Genomic DNA, 27,434 nt, shown 5'->3' with positions numbered 1-27,434 from the left:
CGATACTCGCTACACTCCACTTGTAGAAGCTAAGGCATCTATAGCCGTGGCATAGTTGAAGTGCAACATCCAAGATGTGTACTCATTCCCCACGGTAGTGGATCACTTGTGGAAGGGGCAATGTTGCAATTATCTCACCAATGAAAGGGGGTAATGCTTGCGGCAAGCACTGAACTCAGTGGTAGTGCAAATACTCCACCATGAAGGGTGGCAATGCAGTAATGCATCTAGCAGGAACCGAATCCAAGCAGAGAGAGTACGCCTCTTTCGGATAGGGCAAGGCATATGGAGAGTCCTGTATCAATACCCCACCTACGTAAGGGGATAAGACATACAGTAAACACTGAACCAGGGATAATGCCATAGCGCCGCCTATGGAAGAGGCTAATGCATACAGAAAGTACTGACCCTAGTGGGAATGCAGTTCCGCCACCTACCAAAATGGGGGAACACCACCTGCCAGCACTGAAACAGTTCTAGTGCGATTAGACCCCAATGGAGGGAGGTAATATCCAAGGGAGTACTGCATCCAGTAGTAATGCAAATACTCCGCCTAAGGAAGGGGGTAATGCATACGACAAGTACTGCTGTCTACCTCAGACGCCATCTAGGAAGATCGCACCGGAATCACAGCAGAGACCGAACCACTGATCCCCCCCTTCAGACCGAACCTCTCCAGGGAGAGGAGGGTGCGACTGAGCGTGACCCTAGGGAGGAAGGGTGGGGGTGTGGAGGTGACCGAGGAGTAAAATATGCTGCTCTGGCCCGTTGTATGCAGTCTTAACTCTCAGAATCTTGTCCATGGATCGTGCAGGTGGAGGATTATCAAACAGACGACCCCGGAGGATGGAATGGGAACTTCCAGAGGGTCTGCACTGGTGGCAAATTATCAACCAAACGGCCCCGGAGGACAGATTGGGAATACAGAGGTCCTGTACTGGAGAACTATCAACCACACGACACAGAGGATGGATTGGGAATACTTCAGCTGTCCTCCCTGGATCTGCACAGGTGGAGGAATATCAACCAACGACCCAGGAGGGGGATTGGGAACTATGAGATGTCCTCCTTTGTCCACTATAGGACACGGGCACAGCCTGGTACCACACAGACAGGGTGGTCTTGCGGTGATGAGGCTGAGGGGGGCCCGTATAAACGGGCATATTTATTTATTTTTTAAATAAAACTTGGATGCCCAACATCAAGTGGGCAGAGAGGCAGGAAGGGGTTAACTGTATAACGTGGAGGCACCTGTACCGAGATAGAATCCTCAGAATAATCTGGTGCTGGCCGTCAGTGGCTGGCTAGAAAGGGTTAAGGTTTCCTGGAGAGGGCAGGGCCCGCGGGAAGATTTGCGCCAGAGCACACTCCTGTCAGGGAAGTTATTAACCCCCTAAGAGCCCCGACACCAGAGGATCACAGATGGGGGAGAGCCTCCTTCGCTCCCTTCCCCATGTCTCCGCCGGTGCATGTTCTCGGTCTGCAGCGGGGGCAGTCGGGTCTATGCATTAGCGCACGGTGGACCAAAGCTGTCGGTCGGCTGGGGCGCCGAGGTACCTGAGTGAGAGCTCAAGAGCTCTCCTGCCGCTGAAAATATAATCCGTCACTGATTCTCTTCCCCCCCCTCTCCCAAAAGAGTGGAATTTGTGGCTGCGGAATTGGACCGGTTTGGGCTGAAAGGACAGCACTCTCACCTGACCCCAGCACCCGGACCACTGGTTCCTGCACAGGGCCTCCCGCAGTGCAACAGCGGCTGCCTTGGCGTTATTAACCCCCTTTGTGCCCACGATAGCCAGCGCCTGCTCAGCCAAGGGGGGAATAATAAGGCTGGTGCCTGTTTCCTGGTGCCCAAATCCTAGGCCAATTGTCACCAAGAGGGAGGGAGGGAGGGATACTTACCTAGTCCAGTGTACTCACCTCTCTCATCCTCTTCTCTTCACCCTCCCTAAGTGGACCCTCAAGGTCACCTTCTCCAGCAGGGTCACTTCCTCAGCAGCTGGCACCGGAGTGGCAGGAGTCTGGTATGGCGGAAGGGTCTTCACTTTGGCGGACCTAGGTGACCCCTTGGCTGGCGGGATGCAGGGGAGCGAGGCTGCCCTGGTCCACCTTGTCTTCTGTGGGGGAGGCAGCAGTGCAGGTGACCGGCACTGGCGCAACTCGTCCCGGGAGAACAGGGAGGCAAAGGCGTCCACTGTTTTCCCATCTGAAAAAGAAGGAAGAAAATAAACTAATATAAAAAAAATCTTCAGGAGATCCCTGCAGAGCAGGGAGGTCTTGCCTCCTATTGACACTAGAAAAAACTGAAGCTCTCTCTCCAGGCTGGAGGGGGTATAGCTGCCAAGGGAGGAGCTAACCGCTTTTACTAGTGTCAACGCCTCCTAGAGGACATGGCTATACCCACGGTTCTTATGTCCCCCAATGAATATGGGCGAGAAATAACATTTCCTACCTAACAATCATCTGCTTAATTGAGCAGTGTAAAGGGGCATTTAGAACTGGCCATCAGTGTTTTATTCATTCAGAGAGATCTATCCCCCCCCCCAAATGCGCAGATTACGTAGATTACGGACCCAAACAACGGCTGTGTGCATGAGGCCTAAAGGTGCTTTCCTTTATTCATCGGGTAATAGGATTGTTTATGCGGACACCTAAATCATTGTTTACTGGCGGCAGATAATGCCATCTAAACAGCCTCTTCTGCCGGCAAACGATTCTGTATGACGGCGAGCAATGGCATTAGGACATCACCGCTTTGTCATCGCACCGTGCTGCGCCCTTTTGTCAGAGTAGGTCCCACTCAATAGAGGCTTCCTTGACGTGGTGAGTGGGCTTATGCCTTTTGATCAAAATGTACACTAATGCCTCTTGTACAGCATGCAATACGGGGGGCTGTACACTTTTTAGGTCAAAGCCAAGCACTGTGGATGTGCGACCCAGTTCCTTTTTCTCCCCCATATAATTGTTATTTGTATCTTTCTTCTTTATTACTGGCGTCAGCACTCCTCCCATTCGGCACAGGTGGTTTTAATCACACAGGATTGCATATAGTGGTCATTGACCTGTAGCTCCTGATAGTAATGGACATGCTGTGTTAGACAGCTGTTCACATGGTGCAGTACTGTGTGGTGGCCTTTGTTTTTGTGGTGCTGTTCTGGTGGGTTGGTGGGACCCAGTGCCATGGGTGGCATTGTCAGACAGCATGGTTGCTGTTTTGACTCCTGGGTCCCGCCGCCTACCAGGACATCACCGCTTTGTCATCGCACCGTGCTGCGCCCTTTTGTCAGAGTAGGTCCCACTCAATAGAGGCTTCCTTGACGTGGTGAGTGGGCTTATGCCTTTTGATCAAAATGTACACTAATGCCTCTTGTACAGCATGCAATACGGGGGGCTGTACACTTTTTAGGTCAAAGCCAAGCACTGTGGATGTGCGACCCAGTTCTTTTTTCTCCCCCATATAATTGTTATTTGTATCTTTCTTCTTTATTACTGGCGTCAGCACTCCTCCCATTCGGCACAGGTGGTTTTAATCACACAGGATTGCATATAGTGGTCATTGACCTGTAGCTCCTGATAGTAATGGACATGCTGTGTTAGACAGCTGTTCACATGGTGCAGTACTGTGTGGTGGCCTTTGTTTTTGTGGTGCTGTTCTGGTGGGTTGGTGGGACCCAGTGCCATGGGTGGCATTGTCAGACAGCATGGTTGCTGTTTTGACTCCTGGGTCCCGCCGCCTACCAGGACATCACCGCTTTGTCATCGCACCGTGCTGCGCCCTTTTGTCAGAGTAGGTCCCACTCAATAGAGGCTTCCTTGACGTGGTGAGTGGGCTTATGCCTTTTGATCAAAATGTACACTAATGCCTCTTGTACAGCATGCAATACGGGGGGCTGTACACTTTTTAGGTCAAAGCCAAGCACTGTGGATGTGCGACCCAGTTCTTTTTTCTCCCCCATATAATTAGTGATCACTACACCCCATACTGGGGAGAGGATCTCTGCATGTCACTGATGAGCAGACAATTTTAGAACGTTTCCTACCAAACAATCATATGCTTAATTGAGCAGTGTAAAGGGGCATTTAGAACTGGCCATCTGTGTTTTATTCATTCAGAGAGATCTATCCCCCCCAAATGCGCAGATTACGTATCTTCTGGCAAAGAATAAAAGATTTGCAATTCTCCTGGAGCTATTAAAGAAAAAAAACTGAGATTTTCATACCTGGCTGAGCTTGCACCATCTGGTTTAATTTCGGAATTGCTTGAACATAAAAATAACAAAAGAAGAAATTACGCACCAACACAGATATTGTCATTAAAAGAATACTGAGTAAGGCCTCATGCACACTACCGTGGTGTATTTTGCGGTCCGCAAATCGCAGATCCGCAAGACACGGACAGCCTTCCATATAATGCCTATTCTTGTCCGCAAAGCGCGGACAAGAATAGGACGTTATATTTTTTTGGCGGGGCCACGGAACGGAGAAACAGATGTGGACAGGACGCGGAGTGCTGTCCGCATCTTTTGCAGCCCCATTGAAGTGAATGGGTCCACATCTGAGCCGCCAAAACAGCGGCTCAGATGCGGACCCAAACAACGGCTGTGTGCATGAGGCCTAATGGCATTAGCGATCACTCCTCCCCATACTGGGGAGGAGATCTCTGCATGTCACTGACGAGCAGACAATTTTAGAACGTTTCCTACCCAACAATCATCTGCTTAATTGAGCAGTGTAAAGGGGCATTTATAACTGGCCATCAGTGTTTTATTCAAAGATCTATCGCCCCCAAATGCGCAGATTACGCATCTTCTGGCAAAGAATAAAAGATTTGCAATTCTCCTGGAGCTATTAAAGAAAAAAGCAACAGAGATTTTCATACCTGGCTGAGCTTGCACCATCTGGTTTAGTTTCGGACGTGCTTGAACATAAAAATAACAACAAAAAAGAAATTATGCACCAACACAGATATTGTCATTAAAAGAATTCTGAGTAAGGCTACTTTCACACTAGCGGCAGGACTGATCCGACAGGCTGTTCACCCTGTCGGATCCGTCCTGCCGCCGCTCCGTCCCACGGCGAAAGGCTGCCGGACTAAAAGTACTGCATGTCCGACTTTTTAGTCCAACGGCCTCTCACCGCGAACTGCTGTGCTGCGCCGGAGCTCCGTCCCCATCCCCATTATAGTCAATGGGGACGGAGCAGCGGTCCAGCGAAATAGCGGCAGGATGGATCCATCCTGCCACAAGTGTGAAAATAGCCTAATGGTGCTTTCCTTTATTCATCGGGAAATAGGATTGTTGATGCGGACACCTAAATCATCGTTTACTGGCGGCAGATAACGCCATCTAAACAGCCTTTTCTGCCGGCAAACAATGATTCCGTATGACGGCGAGCAATGGCATTAGTGATCACTCCTCCCCATACTGTGGAGGAGATCTCTGCATCTGTAATGGGGCATTTGGAACTGGCCATCAGTGTTTTATTCATTCAGAGAGATCTTTCCCCCCCAAATGTGCAGATTACGTATCTTCTGGCAAAGTATAAAAGATTTGCAATTCTCCTGGAGCTATTAAAGAAAAAAACAACAGAGATTTTCATACCTGGCTGAGCTTGCACCATCTGGTTTAGTTTCGGTATTGCTTGAACATAAAAATAACAAAAAAAGAAATTATGCACCAACACAGATATGGTCATTAAAAGAATTCTGAGTAAAGGTGCTTTCCTTTATGCATCGGGTAATAGGATTGTTAATGCGGACAACTAAATCATCGTTTACTGGCGGCAGATAATGCCATCTAAACAGCCTCTTCTGCCGGCAAACAATGATTCTGTATGACGGCGAGCAATGGCATTAGTGATCACTCCTCCCTATACTGTGGAGGAGATCTCTGCATGCCACTGATGAGCAGGCAATTTCTAGAAAAGAATGTTTCCTACCCAACAATCATCTGCTTAATTGAGCAGTGTAAAGGGGTATTTAGAACCAGCCACCAGTGTTTTATTCATTCAGAGAGATCTATCCCCCCCAAATGCACAGATTACGTATCTTCTGGCAAAGAATAAAAGATTTGCAATTCTCCTGGAGCTATTAAAGAAAAAAACACAACTGAGATTTTCATACCTGGCTGAGCTTGCACCATCTGGTTTAGTTTTGGAATTGCTTGAACATAAAAATAACAACAAAAAAAGAAATTATGCACCAACACAGATATTGTCATTAAAAGAATTCTGAGTAAAGGTGATTTCCTTTAGGGTACAACAATATAATTTAGAGCATTCTAGCTTAACTTAAAGGGTTTCTGTCAGCAGGAAAATGGGTATTAAGCTGGCTGACATTAGCGTTGTGCTAATGTCAGCTGAACATAACTATATTTGTGCCATCTCACTGCGTGCCGCTGTTATTGAGAAAAAATAAAAAAAACTTTTATAAAATGCAAATGAGCCTCTAGGAGCGGGGGTGGGGTTGCTCCCACCTCTGCTCACGACCTGCTACACTTGATTGATGAGACCAGCGTTGTCTGGCCCTATCTTGCCCGCCCTGTCTGCCGTGGAAATCTCACGCCTGTGCCGTCCCGTTCAGTATTCGAAGGACACTCGCCGGCTGATGCCTTTACTCACTGCGCCTAATACTAAACGGGGCGGCGTGAGATTTCCCCGACACACAGGGCCGGCAAGAGGAGACCAGCACAGCTGCCTGGCCCTGTCAATCAAGTGTAGCAATATATAGTTTCATACCTGGCTGGGCTTTCACTTCTTCGCTACCTTTCGGTTTTCCTTGAACATACATAACTAAAAAGAAAAATGTTATGCATCAAACACAGATAATGATATCACTAGAGAAAACTAACTAAAGGCACTTTCTTTTAAAGTACAACAATACAGTCTAGAGGATGCTACAAGTTAAACTTAAAGAGGTTATTTGTGATATTCGGGGCGTGACCAACTTCCGGTATGAGCGCACGCTTCTGAGCGCCGCTCCGAGACCCGATCACAATCCTTATCCATCCTGATTTCTAAATAGCCGCAATCATAGAGTGGCAAGTGCAGAAACGGAGGGGGTCCACTAGGAGAAGCAAAATGAGCCCAAGCAAGGCACAGGCAGCGGCGGAACGGCTCCGTGAATTCGCTAGAGCCGAGACTCAACATGGCGCTGTGTCTCCATCTACCCAGCGCGCGCATGTGACACGCGGCAATCCGGCCCTGCAACAGGATCCTCAAAGTGAGGAAGAAGCTGAGCTTTCACCTAAAGAAGCCCATGAGCAGCTCATGACAGCGATCTCTATGTGCCAGACCTCCCTTACCAGCAAAATTGAGGAGGTAAAAGGTGGATGTAGGGCTCCTGAGGCATGATGTGCAGCAGCTGCGGGAAAGAGCGAGACAGACTGAGCACAGGGTGTCAGAGCTGGAAAACATCACCCGGCCGATGCAGGTCAAGCTGTCTGATCTGGAGCAGAAAGTACAGCTGTGGCAGCAAAAATGCGATGATTTGGAGAATAGATCCAGACGAAATAACGTCCGAATCTTAGGCCTTCCGGAACGGGCTGAAGGAATGGATCCTGCATCTTTTATAGAAAATTGGTTCAAGACCACATTTCCTGGGGCAGCGTTCTCGGCAACATACGCGGTGGAGAGGGCCCATAGGGTCCCGGCGAGACCTCCCCCACCGGGGGCTCCCCCCAGACCTTTGCTGGCCAGGCTCTTGAACTGGAAGGACAGGGATCTGCTCCTTACCTTGGCTAGAACTGCGCAGAACTTATCGCATAACAACTCCAGGATTTCGCTATTCCCTGATTTTTCGGCGGAGTTACAGAAAAAAAGATCCACCTTTGTGGCGGTCAAGCGGAAGCTACGCGAGCTGAATACCCAGTACTCCATGTCATACCCAGCGCGGCTCCGGGTTGTAGACGGCGGGAAATCCTTATTTTTCACGGACCCGAGGGAAGCCGATGAATGGATAGCCAGCAGACCGAGATAGTGATCTGAGGAACTTTGGGTTTCTTACTACACTAACCTACTCTGAGTGGACTCGTGCAGGACTTTAATTTGTTTCTAGTTGGACTTCGCTTGCAGGAACACTCTATTGGTATCGTATGATCATCATGGTTTTCTTCTTAGGATATGCGGAGTGTTATGTACCCTGAAATGTTTTTGTTTTTCCTGCACTTGTGTTAGTTGGTATCTTGCTATTTTGCTAGTTTATATAGCCACGGGTCTCACCCGGCGATTACCTGCACTGGGTTAACATCTAGGTACACCATGCAGGTCCCCGTATACACGGTCACGAATGTTGCAGGCCTTGTGCCTGCTTTACACTTGATGTTACTGACATCTAGATGTTACATTATTTTTCTGTGTTTGTTCTGGTGGTACGCTATTATTCCCTGGGAATGTATGACGCAGATGTATGGAGTGGATGGCAGTGAGTGGGGCCCCGAGATTCTGTTTAGGGACACATTACTTATGATATCCATGGGATTCCAGATAGCATGGCGGGACTAACAGTTATGTCATGGAATGTGAGGGGTTTGGGTGGGCCTAGGAAGAGATTAGCGGTGTTTTCACATGTGCGTCGGCTAGCCCCACATATTCTGGGTTTGCAGGAGACCCACTTAACATTGGAGACGGGCAACAGAGTAAAGAAGTCATGGGTCCAGTGGAGCGCCAACGCATATGGGAACTCATACTCGAGAGGGGTGGCGGTCTTGGTACACAGTAGTCTACGATGGGAAATGCAGAGGCTCGTGGAGGACCCAGACGGCCGGTACATATTTGTGCATGCGTATGTTAATTGCACTCCGTACGTCATCATTAATGTGTATAATCCCCCACCGGCCAGTTTGTCTGTCCTGCAGGCTGTGGTGAGCTTTGTGGTGCAGTATCCGAATGTCAGACTGATCTGTATGGGGGACTTTAATATGCTAATGGATCCGGAGCTGGACCGTTTTCGGGGCCAGGCGGGAAGTATGGGGCCCGTTAGCTCAACTTCGGCACTCCTGAAAGTGGCCACTGAAATGGGCTGGCTGGACCTCTGGCGGGAGAGGCATCCCGTAGCGGTGCAGTATTCTTGCTTCACCCCTTCTAGAGGTGCCTTATCTAGGATAGATTACATCATGGGTAATGCACTAACCCTTACTGAACTGGAGAGCATTGAGTACTGTCCGCAGGGTCCCTCTGACCACGCCCCACTGTTGGCAAAGTTCTTGTTGTTAGATGGCCGGGAGAGAGGGAACAAGATGCGCATACATCCCTTTTGGCTCACCCTGATCGGGCCTAATGATCGGATTCCGGATCAACTCCGTATGTTTTTTTGAGGTGCAGGGTGACACATCAGACGAACTACTAATCTGGGAAACGTTAAAAGCTTACTTACGGGGCTGTATTAAATCATCCATAGCTTATATTAAAAGGGAGTCCCACCGCAGGGAGGTAGAACTGCAGGAGACTTGTAAGGTAGCAGAGACTGCCTTTATTGGAGATCCCTCTGAGGCTAACAGGGTAGACTGGCTTCTTAAAGGGAGACAGTACATGCAACATCTGCAGGAAAAGAGTGACCGGAAACTTTTCTTTCTTAAACAGCAGTCTTTTGAACAGGGAGGCCAGGCAGGTAAGCTTTTGGCACATATTGCTCGGAATAATTCCTCAGCCCCCCCTGTCCTACGTATAAAGAGGGTCGGACGGTGAGATAAAGGAAAGGTCGCCTGACATTCTTGCTAGATTCCAGGAATTCTATCAAGAATTATATAGTTCGGTGTCACGATATTCATCCCAGGAACTCACGACATATTTACAGGAGGTGACGCATCCCCAATTAAGTGCTGAGGATAGGGACTCGCTTGAGAGAGATTTTACTTTGGAGGAAATACAGGATGCCATGCGAGGTCTAAATACTGGGAAAGCTCCCGGGCCGGATGGCATCCCGATCGAGGTGTACAATAGGTACGGTGACATTTTGGCCCCTAGAATGAGGAGTATGCTGCAGGCAGCTAAGTCTCAACAGAAACTGCCGGACTCCTTTTATGACGCCACCATTGTAATCATCTTGAAGCCGGATAAGGACCCCTTGGATTGTGGCTCATATAGGCCCATATCCTTGCTAAACCTAGATTATAAGGTTCTTACGAAAATGATTGCCAATAGATTGAATAGGGTCGTTGCCTCTATTGTACACCAGGATCAATCTGGATTCATACCCGGGAGGTCCACATCCAATAACATCAGGAGGGCGCAAGTTATAACGCAAATTAGGAGAGCTCTAGAACAGCCATGGGTCCTTGCTTCCTTGGACACGGCCAAGGCCTTTGATTCGGTGGAATGGCCGTATCTGCTGGAAGCGCTGAAATGCTTTGGCTTTGGTCCAGTATTTGCCCAGTGGGTACGAATGATATATAGACAGCCTAAAGCGAATATACTCGTGAATGGCTCGCACTCAGGTAGTTTTGGTTTGGGTAGAGGTACAAGACAAGGTTGCCCTCTGTCACCCCTTCTCTTTGCAGTCGCAATAGAACACTTAGCACTTCGACTGAGGCAGGATGGGGTCTACAGAGGAATATCCTTGGGGGATAGAGAGGACAGAGTCGGGTTATACGCTGACGACCTGATCCTTTTTATGGATAAAGCGGAGCAGTCGTTACCCAGGGCGATTGAGTTAATTGAAACTTTTGGCCGGTTCTCTGGATTGCATATTAATTGGACCAAGTCGGCCCTGATGCCCCTTCGGCCTGAGGGATGGCCAGCGACATATCACAATCTCCCTGTTGTGGATAGGTTTAAATACTTAGGTATTATAATAACTAGGGATCCTCCCTCAGCTTACGCTTTGAACATAGAGCCCTTAACTTTGTTTTTCACGAAGAAATTTGCAGCGTGGCGGTCTCTCCCTATTTCCCTGATGGGACGTCTGAACCTCATAAAGATGGTCCTTCTACCCAAAGCCTTATATTTATTGGAACATGCTAGTACGACTATCCCGAGACGGTTCTTTGACCGCCTCCACTCTATGATGTCCGTTTTTATTTGGGGTAGGGCTAGAAGGAAGCTGGCGCTGCGCACTCTTCAGAGACCCAAGTTGCAGGGGGGTGCGGCACTCCCGGACCTGTTCATGTACTTCCTAGCGGGTCAACTACGTTATCTAACCTCCTGGGTTTCTTCGCAGCCCCTCCCCAATGCGGAATTCTATTTGCAGGACTTTCTCCAGCTACACTCCTTATGGCCGGTGCTGGAAGATATTAACCTTTTCCACGGTAAAACCCTCTTACTACATAGGTTGGCCCATCAGGTTTGGGAGGCAGCTAAATTGAAGGTATACTCTGATCTACCGGACGCATTACCCCTATGGGGAAACCCTATGTTTCCGCATTTGAGTAGTCATGACGGCGCTGCGATGTGGAAGGATCATGGGGTACTGACCCTGGGAGACTTATACGAGGGAGGATCCCTGAGGTCCTTTACTCAAATGCAGGATAAATATGGAATCCCGAGACACATGTTTTTTAGGTTTCTGCAGATTAGACACGCTCTCTCCGCACAGTTCGGAAGAGGATCTAGAAAGATTTCCAATTACCCGCTGATTGGAGTGCTATCCACACAAGGTCCCAGAGGACTCATATCGGCTATCTATACGCACCTCATAACCACGAAGATGATTGCCTCCCCTCTGGGTGTAGAGGACAAATGGAGGCTTTGCATCCCGTCCCTTTCTGAGACTGAATGGGCCGAGGCGCTGGCAGCTCCCACAAGAGTTTCCCCCTCGGTTAATAATAAGATGATACAGCTACATATACTTCATAGGAGCTACCTCACACAGAGCAGGCTATTTCGAATGGGTAGGATGCAGAATGACAACTGCTTAAGATGTCAACAGCCCAATGCTAACTTCTGGCATATGATGTGGGAATGTAGAGCGATACAATGCTTTTGGAGGGATGTGACGGCCTTATTGTCTAACTTAGTGCCAGGTACTGTTCCTCTATGTCCCAAGATGTGCCTGTTGGGAGTTATTGATGAGGAGATGTGGTCTCATCACCACAGGATATTCCTGGAGGAAACTATTTCTGGCCAGGAAGGCGATAGCTCTTAGGTGGATGGCAGATAGGATGACTAATGTTAACCACTGGAAGCGGGTGGTGAACCAGATTATTCCTCTGGAGAAAGTGGTCTACATTCATAGGGGATGCCCCCAGAAATTTGAGAAAGTGTGGGGGGAGTGGTGCGCGTCCGCTAGTACGCTGAATTCTCGATAGCCTCTTATTTACGTTTAGCTATGCAGGCCTTGCTGGGAAATGTAGGTCTTCTCTGTAATTGCTTTATTATGCGTATATACCGTACATTTTTTTTCTCCTTTGATCTTAATTGCCATATATGATGTTGTCCCTGACATGAATGGTGGGAAATTATTTTCAGATTGGGAATGGTGTCTGCCACGCAACCCTGCTGCGTCCAGGGGAAATTATTTTTGGGATTATGTACCACGGAATGTTTGTTTCCTTTGTTTGTTTAACGTCAACTTGCACGTTGACTCTGTATACTCGCAATATTGACTTTATGGTCCGGTCAAACTGTCATGTATGACAATATTGCAACTTTATACTTCAATAAAACGAGTTAAAAAAAAAAAAAAAAAAAGAAGGAGGTTATTTGTGACCTATAAGCTATTGGCGAATCAGTATTATATTAATTCAGGGAAATGTCCCCCCCCCAGCATAGATGACCTATCCTCTGGCCCAGAATAAAAGGGTTGTGATTCTCTTGGAACAGGGCTACAATGTAGAGCTTTTAAAGAAAAAAATAATATATAGATTTTCATACCTGGCTGAGCTTCCAGTACCACACTCCATTTTGGCTTTTCTGGAACTTAAAAATAACAAAAGTAATTATGCATCAACACAGACATTGGCATTACAAGAGAATTCTGATTAAAAGCATTTTCCTTTAACATACAACATTACATTCTAGAGGATTCTACAAGTTTAACGTAAAAGAGGCCATTTATGGGGTCGTAATTGCAGTCGGCTGTTATGGACAAGTCACTGTACTTGTGTAAATGAAGGGGATACGAGCCTTTGCCATAACAGAGCAGTAGGAGGGTTATGCTGACAGGCATTTAACTAATTCTCCCTTGTTAAAATATATTAAAAACACAGAAATTAAAAGGAAGCTCAAGTAAGCCATTAAAAGAAAATGGAATCTATGATGTACCAACTTTTTTCTCAACAGTCAAGAAAGTTGTAAAGACTCCATGATGGCAGTATAAACAGAGCCTCCCGGCCGTAAGGTGGTCGGGACTGTGTCTCATCTTGCCTTAGTAACGGCGAGATGAGACGACCTCATTTGCATTGCTTTTGTGTGTAAATTTCTGCTTGGATGTCTATTTTAGATCCAAATTTTATTTTATTTTTTATAATTCCCGTTTGTCACAAAGTTAGGCCTCATGCACACGAGCGTATTTTCTTTCAGTGTCCATTAATTTTTTTTATTTTTTTTTGCGGACCGTATACAGAACCATTTATTTAAACGGGTCTTGAAAAAATGGGTGTGCATTCCGTTTCCACATGTCCTATTATTTTGCGGAACGGAAATACGAACATGTCCCATTATTGTCCGCATTCTGGACAAGGCTAGGACTGTTCTATCAGGGGCCAGCTTTTCATTTCCGCAAAATACGAAATGCACACAGACGTTATCCGTACTTTTTGCGGACCGCAAAATACATACGGTCATGTGCATGAGGCCTTAAACGAGTTTTCCAGGCTACTAATATTGATGACCTATACTGAGGAAAGGTAACTCGCGCTAATTAAAGATGGAGCCCCCTCAAGAGCAAAATGGGCATCTTACCAGATGGGTACAGGCCAATATTACTAGTATATACCAATGCAGGCCTGTAGGTGGCAGCACTGCACTGGAATATACCGAATTCAGTATTCTATAGTGCATAGATATAGAATACAAGATGCAATTTAATTATTGCAAGTTATAGTAACCGAGGTTGACTTAGGAAAAAAAACAAAAAAAAAACAAAAAAAAAAAAAACAACAAACACACTCTAAACCTCATGGGCATCACCACATCCGAAAACGCCCATACTACTAAAATATTTATCCCATACAGCGAAACGGAAAAAAAAAAGAAAAAAAAAAAAGGTAGTTTTTTTTTTTTTTTAAAAAGTAAATCAAAAAGCTGTACACGCTCCAAAATGGTACAAATAAAAACTACCGATCCTGCAAAAATGAGCTCAGAGAGCTCCGTAAAAATAACTATAAACAAAGTTATGGGGGTTTAATTTTTTGGATTGAAAAACTAGACAAATTATGGCATCAACCTAATCTTTGTGACCTGGGGAATGAATGTAACAGGTCATTTTTACCATAAAAAAAAAAAAAAGCCAGAATAGCTTTTTTTTTTCCCTCAATTCCACATTTGGATATTTTTACAGCTTCCCACTATATCCTATGCAGTAGTAAACGGTGCCATTAAAAATCAAAACTTGTCCCACAAAAATAAGCCCTTTTACAGCTACGTGAACTGAAAAAGATAAAAATGAATGGCTCCCGGAAGGCAGGAAGCTCTATTTAGCCAGCACAACTACCACACTTCGAACGGAGTTGTGCTTCCTATTTCATTCAAAAATGCTAGTTCCAGCACTGAAGTCTCCAGGGAACAACTGATCACGGGGATACTGGGTGTAAGACCCTCATCAACAGACACTAATGACATATCCTAAGGATAGGTCGCCAATATCAGGAGCCTGGAAAACTCCCTTTAGGCTACTTTCACACTGGCATTTATCTTGTTCCCGCAGGGGAACAGTGTACACCCATGCGCTGCTGGAAGTCCGCCCGACCCAATTCACTATAAATGGGGAGCAGTGTAAATCTGTCGGCAGCACGACAAAGACTGCTACACGCACCAAGTAAACGCCAGTATGAAACTAGCATAAATGAAGTTGAATAATGGCGTCAATAGTCCATAAAGGCAACTGCAATCGTCAGGTGTCTGTTTTTTTTTTACAGATACTTTATTAGTTTTTTTAAAATTTACCTCTTAAAACCAGATTTTGGTTCTTTGTAGTTCTTGTGAATTATAACGATATGTGAATTTAACTTTGGGCCTAAGTGGTATGTATGAACTCTGCAAATGTTGGACATTGATTTTTAGGAGGAACTGTGCATATACATTTCTGCTTGGGTCTCACTATTACCCACCGATATCAACTTTTATGCAATTATAATGACACAAAGTTGCGTAAAAGGTGTCTATGTAGGTTTTACCATGGCGCTCAAAGTCCCCTAATGTGAACTTTATTGAAAATCTGTGGATAAACATTAAAAGAGCAGTGCATGCGAGACAACCCAGGAATCTCATAGAAATAGCAGACTTTTGCAAGGAAGAATCTTGGCTTTTGGCTGGCTACAAAAAGTGCTTACAAGATGTGATACTTGCCTAAGGAGGTGATACTAGGTACTAAACATGCAGGGTGCCCAAAGTTTAGCTTTGTGTGCTTTTCCTTTTTTGCCATTTTGAAAATGTAAAATATAAAAATTTGTTTTTGCTTCAAATACTGTACAAAGGGAATGTGTCATCTTTAACGTTATGCCTTTTGGAGATCATTTAATCTTTTTGACCAGGGGAGCCCAAACTTTTCCATGCCCCTGTAAAGTGCTTATACATACACACACACATTGGTAGGTATATGGGGTTATACTGGGAAAACTGTCCTGTCTACAAATGCAAAATGCCCAAACGCTCATGGCAACAGAAAAGTGGAGCTGTTTGTTCCATAGCAATAAAGCCATTGCATTTTCAAAAGGGCCTACTATGGGAAATTACTCGACTTCCAAGTGAACTAGCTCTAAGAAGAAAAAAAAAAAATCTCTCCCCTTACGTTGGTTTTCCCCAGTCTAAAAAATAAAACAAAAACAAAAGAATCATGACACACACATGAGTCTCAGTTTATGCGAGCAGTTTGGGAACAGGACCATCAACAAGTTTGATAATGTAACATTAAGTTACTCACTTCTGCTCCTTGGATTCTTCATTCACAGCCATATCAAACAAGGCGTTTAACCCTGCAGCAAGAATGAGGGGAAAACAACCCTAACTTCCCACCTGCAACCACTAAAAACTGAAAGCATTGTCAGGTAGCCAAACAGACAGAAGACTGCCAACAGCACCTATAAAGCTGTAATACAGTAATCTTCTGACTGCAGGACAATGCAACTATAAGGATGCATTCACACGATCGTAAGTGTTCTGCGGTTGGCAAACTGTGGATCCTCAAAACATGGATACGTGCTGTGTGTGTTCCGTATTTTGCGGACCGCACATGACCGGCGCTATATAGAGAATGCCTATTCTTGTCCGCAACCACAGACAAGAATAGGACATGCTCCATATTTTTTTGCAGGGTTGCGGAACAGAACAACGGAGGCGGACAGCACATGGTGTGCTGTCAACATCTTTTGCGGCACCATTGAAATTAATGTGTCCGCACCTGTTCTGCAAAATTACGGAACGGATGAGGATCCATTTATATAGTCGTGTGAATCTAGATTCCCAAAGCCTAGCCAATGGACAGCTGTGAATTCCATAAATGTGTAACGTCAATTAAAAACATGCACTAATAGTACAAAATTTTAACAGCCATAGCATGGACTTTTTATTTATTTATTTTTTTATTATTATTATTATTTCCTGGCCAAGCAACACATTTTGATGTTGAAGATATCCACATACAACTTCCTTGTTTCTAAAAAGCGCTCAGTTCTAGCAGTTGTACATTCTCCAGAGGCAAGGCTTAAAAAGACATCTCTCAGCAGATTTGTACCTACAGTACGAGACTGGCTGGCCTGTTACATGTGCACTTGGCAGCTGAAGACATCTGTGTAGGTCCCATGTTCATATGTTCTCGCAGTGCTGAGCAAAATGAGGTTTTAATATATGTAAATGAGCCTCTAGGAGCAGCGGGGGCGTTGCTGTTACTCCGAGACTTTGCTCTTTCTGCCACACCCTCTGCCCTCTGATTGACAGGGCCATGTAGTGAAAAGGTCATCACAACATGTCAACCAGTTAAACTGCTACTGTACATAGGGACATGTTATATACTATAACTGTCCCTATATACCATAGAGGATTGTCCCCCTGCATTGCCTGTTGTGAGCACTTGCCGCTCACACAGGCTTCGCTCCTGGCGGGAGTACAGGGGGAGAGCTCACCGACAGCACTGGCTAAGCTGGTCAGTGAGCAGAAAGGAAGAATGTATATTTATTTATATATTGAATATATGTTTACATTAGTTATCACTTTATTGGCCTCACTATATGAAGGAGCAGTGCAGGCAGACGCCCACCAGCTTCCAGCCAGTCTTACTAGTCAGCGCAGACGTACGTCCCTTAGCAACGGCTCTGAAAAGGATGGCTGCTAAGGGACATTTCAGCCCTAGTTTTCTACTATAAATAAAGGTTTTCCCTAAGTAAAAGTATATTTGAAAAATGATCCCTAACCCTACACATTAGCAAAAAATTTTTTTAAAAATATGACAGTCACACTTTAGTACAACGTCATCCTATCACCTTCTAGTTAGGGAGCATTCACGCGACTATCAGTTTTGTGGTCCGCAAACTGCAGATCCACATAATATGGACATTGTCTGTGTACATCCTGTACTTTCCACTAGCCCCATTGAAAAAATACCTATTCTTGTCCACATAAAGGCAAGAATAGGGCAGATCAGTGTGCAGTCCACGTTTTTTGTAGCCCCATAGAAATAAATGGACGGTGGATTTGAAGCACATTTCACCCCAAGCTTTGCACAAGGTGAAATCCTTGGAGGGCAATCTTCAGCACAAGGGTTCTTTCCCACGAGTAGCTCTTTCCCATGTAGCGAATGCATAGCATCCGGACTGAATCCTGACCCATTAATTTCACTGCGTTCCAGAAATAAATCACAGCATGTTCTATAATGTATATTTTTCACTCAGCCCTGGCTATATAGAAGTGAATGGGGCATTTGTGAAAAATAGAAGGCATCCAGATGCAATGTATTTTTCACTGATGGTTACTAGATGTAGATATTCTTCAGTTTTTCTTCACTTTAGAGTAGGCAAAGTTATAATAAAAATATTATCTTCTCAACCACCCGCCAAACTTGCAGTGATGTCATGTACACAATTCAAAAGACTACAGCAGCCAATCACTGGCCACAGAGGTCATATGCACATGCACAAACAATGACTGGCTGCAGCAATTATGACACACGTGGCATTTTCACTGCAAGACCAACAAGGACTGGAGATGCTGGACTGAATGGATGAGTATAAGTTCAATCCTCCTCCTGTAACTGCAGGTACTTCAACGATATCATGTAGGTCATTCATTTGACTAGTGCAGTCAATCACTAACCTCAATTGTCATGTGCCCCAAATGAGCATGCGACCACTGAGGTCAGTGACTGGGTTGCAAGAGGTCATCTGTATGATTGAGTGAATTCACCACTTCTGGCAGGAGGTGGGTTTTAAACGTTTATTTTATTCCATTATCTCAGCCAGGTTTTAGAAAACCCAACAATAGGATGGGGATCCAGAGGAGGATTCTCAACACTTACAGAAAGGGCCTGCAGGAAAAAGTCCAAGATAATACATAGTTTTGCACGGAAAAAAGCAATAGGTATGTTTTAAAATATATGCTAAAGACACATTCATGTCGGAGATTTGGTGTGATGTTCTCAATAAATCTGTTTATTCTGTCTCCCATTGTTCCTCAAAGGGAATCAGCTGTGCCTTCACAAAGCAAAGAGCTCATCTTTAAAGGGAAACTGGGCAGGGTGTCCGCAGAGGGATTAGCCCCAATCAATACAGGTAATTTGCAGCATTCAAACTACACATTCGCAGCATATACCCAAGCGTCAGCCCCGGATTTCTGATGCGGACTCCTCTGCAAACACACTGGGTACTGACATGTATTTTCTGCTGTGTGAATATACCCTAAGAATTATATCCATCATTCACCGACATTACTTCTTACAGTAGTGTTAAAATAAATGCTATGACAGGTGGATTTCTCCCGAGGGTAAAGGAAACTGTACTTGAACCCAATCTAAAGGTTTAATGTGATGGTGAATTGTATAGAAAATACTTTATTCAGCTTGCCACTCCAGTTAGTGTCAAAAACATGTAAATGGTAAATGCAGTGCCTAAAAATGAGTTTTTTTGTAAAAGAGTAGACAATAGCATTGCACAGAAGCTCACAGTCTCCCTAGCAAATGCATAGAAGTATGGATCCATGTCAGAATTAAAATACACTTACCTGATTTATGTATTGTGCCCAAAGCCTTTAAAGTGAAGAAGCAAATCAGCCCCAAAACAAAAGAAAAAAAACAATTAACCTTATGAAAAAAACAAGTTCACAATTACTTGGGAAAATAAACTTTTTCCACTGAAAGAATAGCAAGTTAAAGCCTTTAGGATCCAGTTATCCCCATGTGGAAAGGAATCCTCTGTTGTATTGTGGAGAAGTGAAAAGAAGCAGGCCACCCAGAGACGTTTTACCCCGATGAGGCAATTGCTGCAGACGGTTCAATACAAGCAGTCATATACAAGTTTTCTGCACAGAAAAAAAAATACCTGTTTTAAGTAATGTCACAGTGCTTTTAATCATTGACCCGACGGGCAAGGTGATGTTTTGTGGACTAGATCATGCAATGCCACAAGCACACCAACAATAAGAATGTGTCAGTAAATCAATCACTATGCACAAGGAAGTGCCAATATTCCCTCAAGAAGGAAGAATTACTGGACGCTACTTGCAAAAGTACAGGTCGATTTCTTAAATTATATCATGACTAACCCTATAAACGCACTTACATTGCTGTATATTCCAGTTCATAAATCCACTATAGGGGTATTCCCATCAAAACACACATGGAGTATCCATAGGGTTCAGGCTGCCAGTCTCCCCGTATAGTATTAAGTGGCCCTACCCATTTACTTTATTGGGCCAAGCAGACCACTACTACCCACTACCTCAGCTCTGTTCTTAGAACAGACCATTGTCTGTATGTATGTAAATTATTAACAAAATATCTACATTATATGACCATATATTATTTAAAAGGGGTTGTCTTATAAAGGCCTTTTCCCGTTGTCGGGGAAAGCTGCACCGGAACAATTTCTCTGCAACTGAGAAGTGAAAGATTACTTGTGGGCTTTCCCTATTGTATTAACAGATGTGTATTTTTATCAAAATAGTTTGAATTTAGAAATATACTTCAGTTTAATAACAAATAAAAGCCAAGTGTAATAATAAGCAACAGACAGTTCCTTGCTGCCTCATCCTCGCCTCTTTATGGACACTGATTGTATGACAGCTGCATAACAAACACAGCACCTGAATCAGGCTCACTTTTATTGACTCGCTTAGCCTGGTTAATTTAGGGAGGCGTTATTGATTGATTAGCCTTCCTTTAGATCTTCAATGTTTCTGGGTAAAGTGAAAGACCTGTGCATTTGTTCCCAGTTTCTTGATCACACAGTCAGAATCTAGTCTATTGGTATTGTATTTGTGTACCCTACGTTAGTGTTTGATTTGTCCGGGCCATCTTGCTGGGTTATACTGCACAACAAGGTCAGTTTCTGCAGCTCTTATTTTTGCTGTCTGTTGTTCACCGCTCTCTATTTAAATCCCATTATCATCTTCAGCCTATTCCATTGCCAGACTTCCATCTGCTTTACCCATTGCCACCATCATTGAGTTTCAGTCATCTAGTGAGTCATTTCTGTGTACATGTTGCATGCCAAAGTCATTAAGTGCTTCATATATTTTTTTTCTTGTGGCCATTCAGTTATTTTCCAGTTGACAATTTTAACCTACTGCAAGTCCTTGGGGAAGAAAGGCAACTGCTATAGGTTAAGTCCAGTTCTGCAGTATTGTGAAAAACCAGCAGCATTTCACCAAGTATGTATTTAGAAGATTTGCCCTCTATAATGCAATGCCTTTTTAAAAAAAAAAAAAAAGCTGTGGCCCCAGGTTCAGAAATGATGGCCATTATTGCTGGGACAAGTTGCACTTTGCCATACGTTTCATCTGCAGCAGCCACTATGCAGGAATTGAAGAAATCCTTGCTAGCCTTTTAAATGCTAGATCTGCCATAGCAGGAGTTGTTGTATTCAGTGTCTCTTTGCTCTGGACACCTTTGGGGGCATTTTTTTTCATTATTACATTGTACTCATTTTGAGCTAAAAATCATATTTTCAATGGGTCCTTATTAAAAATGTGAGCCCCTTTCTCTGTACAGCCTTGAAATTCTCCAGTATCATGCTCCCCGTAGCTCAGCTGACGGCTCCTCATCTCTGATGTATAAACACTCATTAGAGCTCAATTGTTCAAGAATGTGGCTTAAAGGGCATGTACAACTTGGGGTAATTTATTTATTTATTATTGCATTGTACTCATTATGAGCTGAAAATCTTTTTCTCAATTGGTCTTTATTAAAAATATGGAATCCTTAGAAAGATTAGAGAAGAGAGAGATTTGAATTCTCTTTTCCATCAGTCAGGGAGCTAACAGGCTCCTTATCTCTGACATTTTGAACACTCAAAGCTTAATTTATATCTTACTGATAACAATGTGGCTTAAATAAGTGTTTAGGACCTCTTAGTAGATTACAGATAAGGGTTATTAGAAGACCAGCATAAATTGAAAGTAGAATGCACACAGCAAGCAAAACAGTTAACCCTTTGTTACTGAACAGCTCAATATAAATAAAGACCAATTGAACAAATTTTAGCCCCAAATTCGCCCCCCAAAAAAATTGTCCCAAAGGTGTACACAGCCTGTAAATAAATGTTTGAGCTATTAGTAATTTATAGATCAGGGTTATTAGATGACTGGCACAAAATAAAAGCAGCATTCTAACAGTTAGGCAGCATTTTTTTTAATAAAGACAAATTGAAAAAATTTATGTTAAGCCTATGATGAGTAAAATGCAATCAAAAAAATAAAATTGCCGCGGTACATAGCCTTTAAAGGGGTTATCCAGGAATGTGATATTGATGACCTACCCTCAGGACTGGTCATCAATATCAGATCTGCGGGGGTCAGACTCCCAGGACACCCGCTGATCAACTGTTTGAGTGCTAAGCCTCTTCCTCGGCCAGTGACATCACTGTACATCGGTCATGTGGCCTAGGCGAAGCTCAGTCCCATTCAAGTAAATGGGGCTGAGCTGCAATATCAAGCACAGCCACTATACAATGTACGGCGCTGTGCTTGGTAATCTGTGAAGAGACCAAAGTACTCACTGGACTTAAGGTGAGCTGTCACGGTGCGGTTCACTGTGACCACTGTGATCGTGCAGGCTGGCTGCATGCTCTCTTGCGTACTGGCTGCAGGCTGAAACCTGTGTATGCAGGTTGCATGGGCTGCATGCTGGCTGCAGTGTATTGTGTGCACTATGCCTGTGAACATGTGTACTCCCCATGTCTGTATCTCTGTGGTTCCTGCCACCGATGCAGTGCAGGCTGGCTGCATGCGGTTTGTGTACTGGATGTGGGTGTTCCCATGTTTGCTGGTTCTGCCATGCGTGCTGGTTGCGGCCTTGTGTGTGAACCGTGCTGATTTCCCAAGTGATTCCCAAGTTATTTTTTTTCAGCTTCACATTCATTTCAATGGGAGAATCAGCACAGATTCCGATCCACGTGTGATTGTGTGTTCTATGGTTCTTGTACTCCTGGTTCTGGTGGGGTTAACATTCCCTGATCTGTTCCTGGGTGTGGCTTATCAGGCGCCCCTGTTCTTGCAGCCATTTCTACCAGTGAGATGTGGGGCTTGGGGTCAGTCGGTCTTGTGCCTTGCTGGGTGTAGCCCCTTGCTGCTGACCCATAGGGTTTTGCCATCTGCCCTTCTGTGTGGTGTCACCTGGTAAAGTGTTGTTGATGTTTTTGCCTTGTCTGATCTTCTGTACCTGTTCTATGGTGTTCCATGTTTAGACTAGCAGTGCTCTAACTGCGTCTGATAGCTTGGCAGTGCTTAACTGCTCCTGATCCTGTCTTCAGAACCAAAAATCAGATGGGAAATCAGCACAGATTCAATGCTAATTTTTTCAGTGCATTTTCAAAATCCGTTGTGTGAACATACCCCAACACATTATACCTAACATATAGAAGCACTGAACCATCTAATTAACTTTACTTGTAGCTGTTCTGAGATGACTGCAGACATGCCCAGTAGTGAACTTCCTCCTCAGGTCTTTAGAGGAAGAACTTACTACTGAACATGTGCAGCGCAGTTTCAGGCATTGTAAAGGGCCTTGAAGCAGAATGAAGATACCTAGTATAAGGCTAGGGCTACATGGCGACACTGGTAACGCGACAGCTGACGTGGTCAGGATGGCTGAGTAGCGACTATCCCATAGAAATTAATGGGATTGCCGAGGCACTTGCAAGAAATCAAACACGGTTGGATTTCTTTGGGCTCACCACTACTCAGTGATCCTGCTCGCAACTAGTGCCGCCATGTAGCCCTTGCCTAAGGGACAGGAGAGAAAATAGGAGAGGTGAAAACTGATTTTCTATCACTACTAGAACCCCTGCTTATCACTCTTTTTAATAAGTAGGGCCAGTTTCACACTGGCGTTAAGCTTTTCCAGCAACGGAAGTCCCCCCGGCCCCATTCACTATAATGGGCACAAGCCGGAAATCTGGCCGCAGCCCGGCACACATGCCAAAGGGCAGCCGGATCTACTCCCCTACCCTTTAGGTCTCTTCAACACAAGCGAGTTTTCCCACGCAGGTGCGATACGTGACATTAATGCATAGCACCCGCACTAAATCCTGCCCCATTCATTTTAATGGGTCTGTGTACATGAGCATTTTTTTCATGCATCAGTTCTAGGTTTTTCACCGGCCCAATAAAACTGAATGGGGGTTCAGCAAAAAACACATTTCACCCGCAAGCAAGTGCGGATGCAATGTGTTTTTCACTGATGGTTGCTAAGAGATGTTGTTTGTAAACCTTCAGTTTTTTATCACGCGCGTGAAAAATGCATTGCACCTGCGTGTAAAAAACTGAACGCATGTGCAGACAACTTGCTTGCAAAATGGTGCGCGTTTCACTAAACACATCCGGAGCCAATCTGTCACACTCGTGTGAAAGAGGCCTTATAGTGAATGGGGCCGGGTGGACTTCTGGCAGCACACGTGTGCAAACAATAGTACAGATCCAGCAGGAGAGCGTGAAACGGGCTTTAGCTTGATAGAACATGAACTACATTTATGATTAACATTTCTAAATGTATATGACGTAATAGAGTAATGTGAATATTAATACCAGATAATATTTAATACATGTAGGGCACTGGCGCACTATACAAACATGGCCGGCAATAATTGCGATTGCAGTAAGTAAAGCCTTTAGATGCTGTGATCAAGTAAGATCAAAAACCCAGACGCTCACGCTTCCGGCTTGTTAACGGCATCCTATGTGGCCAATGAGGATGCTGGTAATTGATTTTTAATGTGCTCAGCCTCGCTGAAGAAGCTAAGGGCACTCAAGCTGCAATTCTTATTTTGGACACCAGGTGGCAGGCCAACATAAGAAATGAGTAATAGTCAGTAACAAATGCATTTTAAGAATCCATGATTGTTCAAAATTAAAAAATGAATTCTGTACTCTAAAATACAAGCGTCAAAATCATGACAAAAAGTAAAAAAATAAAATAATTTTATATATATATATATATATATATATATATATATATATATATATATATATATATATAGTTCAAATCACCCCCTTTTTCGTATAATAAAAATATAAATACCTAAATAGCAAAAAATATAAACATCATGGGTATCCCTGCAACCGGAAACACCCGTACTATTAAAACAAAAATATATTTGTCCAATAACGGTGGGGGGGGATGGTCAAAATGGCCAATTTGAAATTTTTTCATTGCTTCTCTTACCAATTATTTTTTTTTTTAATGTCATCAAAAAGTCACACACTCCAAAATGGTATTAATAAAAACTACAGATTGTCCTGCAAAAAATGATCACCCACACAGCTCAGTAGATATAACAATAAAAAAGTTGTGGGGGCAGAATATGGTGATGCAAAAAAAAAAAATATATAAAAAATGTTCACATTTGTACACTATGTAGACATAAAAAAAAAATATATATATATACATATGGGGTGTCTTTGTAACCATACTAACCCAGAGAATGAAGGTCATGGGTCAGTTCTGCAGCATACAGAAACGCCGTGGGAAACACAACCTATAAAATGGTGGAGGAATTGCATTTTTTCTTCAATTCCACCCCATTTGGAATTTATTTACCGCTGCCCACTAAATTGTATGCCATAATTAATGGTGGCATTAGAACGTACAACTTGTCCCGCAAAAATTAAGCCCTCATACAGCTATGTGAACGGAAATATAAAAAAGTTATGGCTCAAGGAAGATGGGGAAGAAAAATTAAAACACAAAAACGGAAAAACCTCTGCTATCCTAAGGGTTAAAGCTGGATTCAGTACATTTCTATAGACAGACTCCACATGTGCAGGGAGCACAATGCAACTGTATATCTGAGACTTAGAAGAGGCAAGGGATGTCAATCAACTTGGAAGTGAGGTATTCACGACCAGACATTTTAGGACTAGTTAACCCTAATTAGCATACAGAAAGCACTACATAGGTTAATTTTTTAAATAATGCTGAAACTGAAAATGTATTTAGGGACCACTTTATAAAGCAATTACTCAACATTTTAATGTGATAGTGGTTTCAGGGTCTAAATTACCTTTAAATATGACAAGGGTATTTACTGTTAACTATGGAACAAGTATATATCTTGGCAAAATCAATATACCATGATAAGCTTTCACATAAATATATGGGTCTGCAATGTTCTTTAACAGGACAAACTATCACAAGGGGGCGACTGTGGGTCTTCTTACAATAGCCAGATGGAGTTCAACTCTTTTATTTATAGTCCAATATTGCACGGATATCTCAGGGGAAGACCCCAACCCAGCGATCTTCACAAATAGCCTCACTTCCTGGCTTCAACATAGATCCTGACCATTCCAGTACAGACAGGAACCTCTACTTCCTCTAGTTAGTTTTTTCATAATTCGCTTAGGGCAAGTAGGGGCGTGAACAACTACATGCCCTCGACCATCCTTCTATGTCCATGAGTAAAAGGTGAAAAGCCCATTTGTCCTCCCTCCAACACATTCCAGGTCTTGTCACTGGACTGCTCAGCAAATTGTTCAGCCGGTGAAGCCCCCAGGGAGACACAAGAGCCTCACCCTCCCTCCCTCTGAACTCCTGCAGGATACAGAAAATAACAGCACATCCTACACTGGACATGAGGCCCACTCACACATATGTTTACATGTAGGTAGGCCAGTTAATGCATGAAAAATGGAAATGCGAAGAAATTCCTCTCCAGTATATCTTCTATGCAGGTATGTATGTATTTCTTCAAGTATAGCCTGTTGTATGCAGAAACCATCGACCTTGAAACCAAGAACCAATCCAGCTGTCATCTTGTCTTCTCAATCCAAGATTTAAGGAAATGTACAATGGTCAGTCAAATTTCATGAAATACAGTTAGTATTCATAGTATCCATAGGTTGTCCGATGTAAAGAGAAACCTTCATTCACAGGGCCCACAATTCCAGATAGAGAATTCCAGTAACAATATACTTTTTTGTTTTGTTCGCCTGTCCATATAGTTTTTTCTTCTAGACATCAAATTCTACATTGCGCATTGGAAAAGGCATTTCATTACTTTATGGCTTTTGTCCAAAGGTAAAGCAGTTTTAATAGTTACATCTTTATTATAATGAGTACACTGAACCAGTCTTCTGCCCAGAACGGTTAGTTGAATGACAAAATATTTTGTTTCAAAGTTATAGCAAGTCTTTTTCTAATGTAAAGCCTTCTCATCCTAGCATCCTACTACCGTCCAGTTTAAGTTCTTCAAAGTTTCTCAGTAGTCTTGTGGAACATTGACTGCAGAGCTTAAGAGCTCATTTGCATCTCTTTCTTCTCAGTAATCTCTAACATTATAAACACAGATTACCTAAAAGTTTGCACAGAAGATTCTTCAAGTAGTGGCCATGAAAAGGGTCCTTAGAGTTTGCACAAAAGACAGGAAGGTGGATAGACGAAGGAATGACATAATTTGTAGGCAAGCTGAACCACTGCAATAGTCCAGATTTAGCAAACAAGTGCATTGTGCCTTTTTCAGCCAAGGAAAAGACTTTGCCAAAGTGATAAATGGGTTAAAACAGTATATCCTATCCACGGGACAAGGGGATAAGTGTCTGATCACCGTAGGTCCGACCTCTGTGAGCCCCATAATCACTAGAACATGGGCCTAAGGCCTCTTGCATACGTTCCTTTTTTTGCGTTCCGTTTACAAAACCATTCCTAT

General features: G+C 44.0%; 1 protein-coding gene across 20 annotated transcripts in view; it reads right to left on the bottom strand.

The window, feature by feature from the left end:
- Positions 1-27,434, bottom strand: part of LOC122939068 — a 129,352-nt gene that overhangs the window by 85,346 nt on the left and 16,572 nt on the right. For 4 of the 20 annotated variants that reach the window (XM_044295014.1, XM_044295015.1, XM_044295016.1 and 1 more), the window contains exons 5-11: positions 19,297-19,321; positions 12,802-12,846; positions 6,733-6,786; positions 6,119-6,157; positions 5,598-5,636; positions 4,877-4,915; positions 4,218-4,256 (exon numbers count right to left, since the gene is read on the bottom strand). In XM_044295014.1, coding sequence (XP_044150949.1) covers positions 4,218-4,256; positions 4,877-4,915; positions 5,598-5,636; positions 6,119-6,157; positions 6,733-6,786; positions 12,802-12,846; positions 19,297-19,321 — 280 coding nt within the window. The remainder of the gene's footprint in view (positions 1-4,217; positions 4,257-4,876; positions 4,916-5,597; positions 5,637-6,118; positions 6,158-6,732; positions 6,787-12,801; positions 12,847-19,296; positions 19,322-27,434) is intronic. The other 16 variants (XM_044295024.1, XM_044295026.1, XM_044295031.1 and 13 more) reach the window with 8 other exon arrangements.

This window comes from Bufo gargarizans, chromosome 5 (genome assembly GCF_014858855.1).
Source record: "Bufo gargarizans isolate SCDJY-AF-19 chromosome 5, ASM1485885v1, whole genome shotgun sequence".
NCBI classification, from domain to species: Eukaryota; Metazoa; Chordata; class Amphibia; order Anura; family Bufonidae; genus Bufo; species Bufo gargarizans.
The sequence above is the reverse complement of the archived record's forward strand: the minus strand, read 5'-3'. Positions and strand labels throughout refer to the sequence as shown.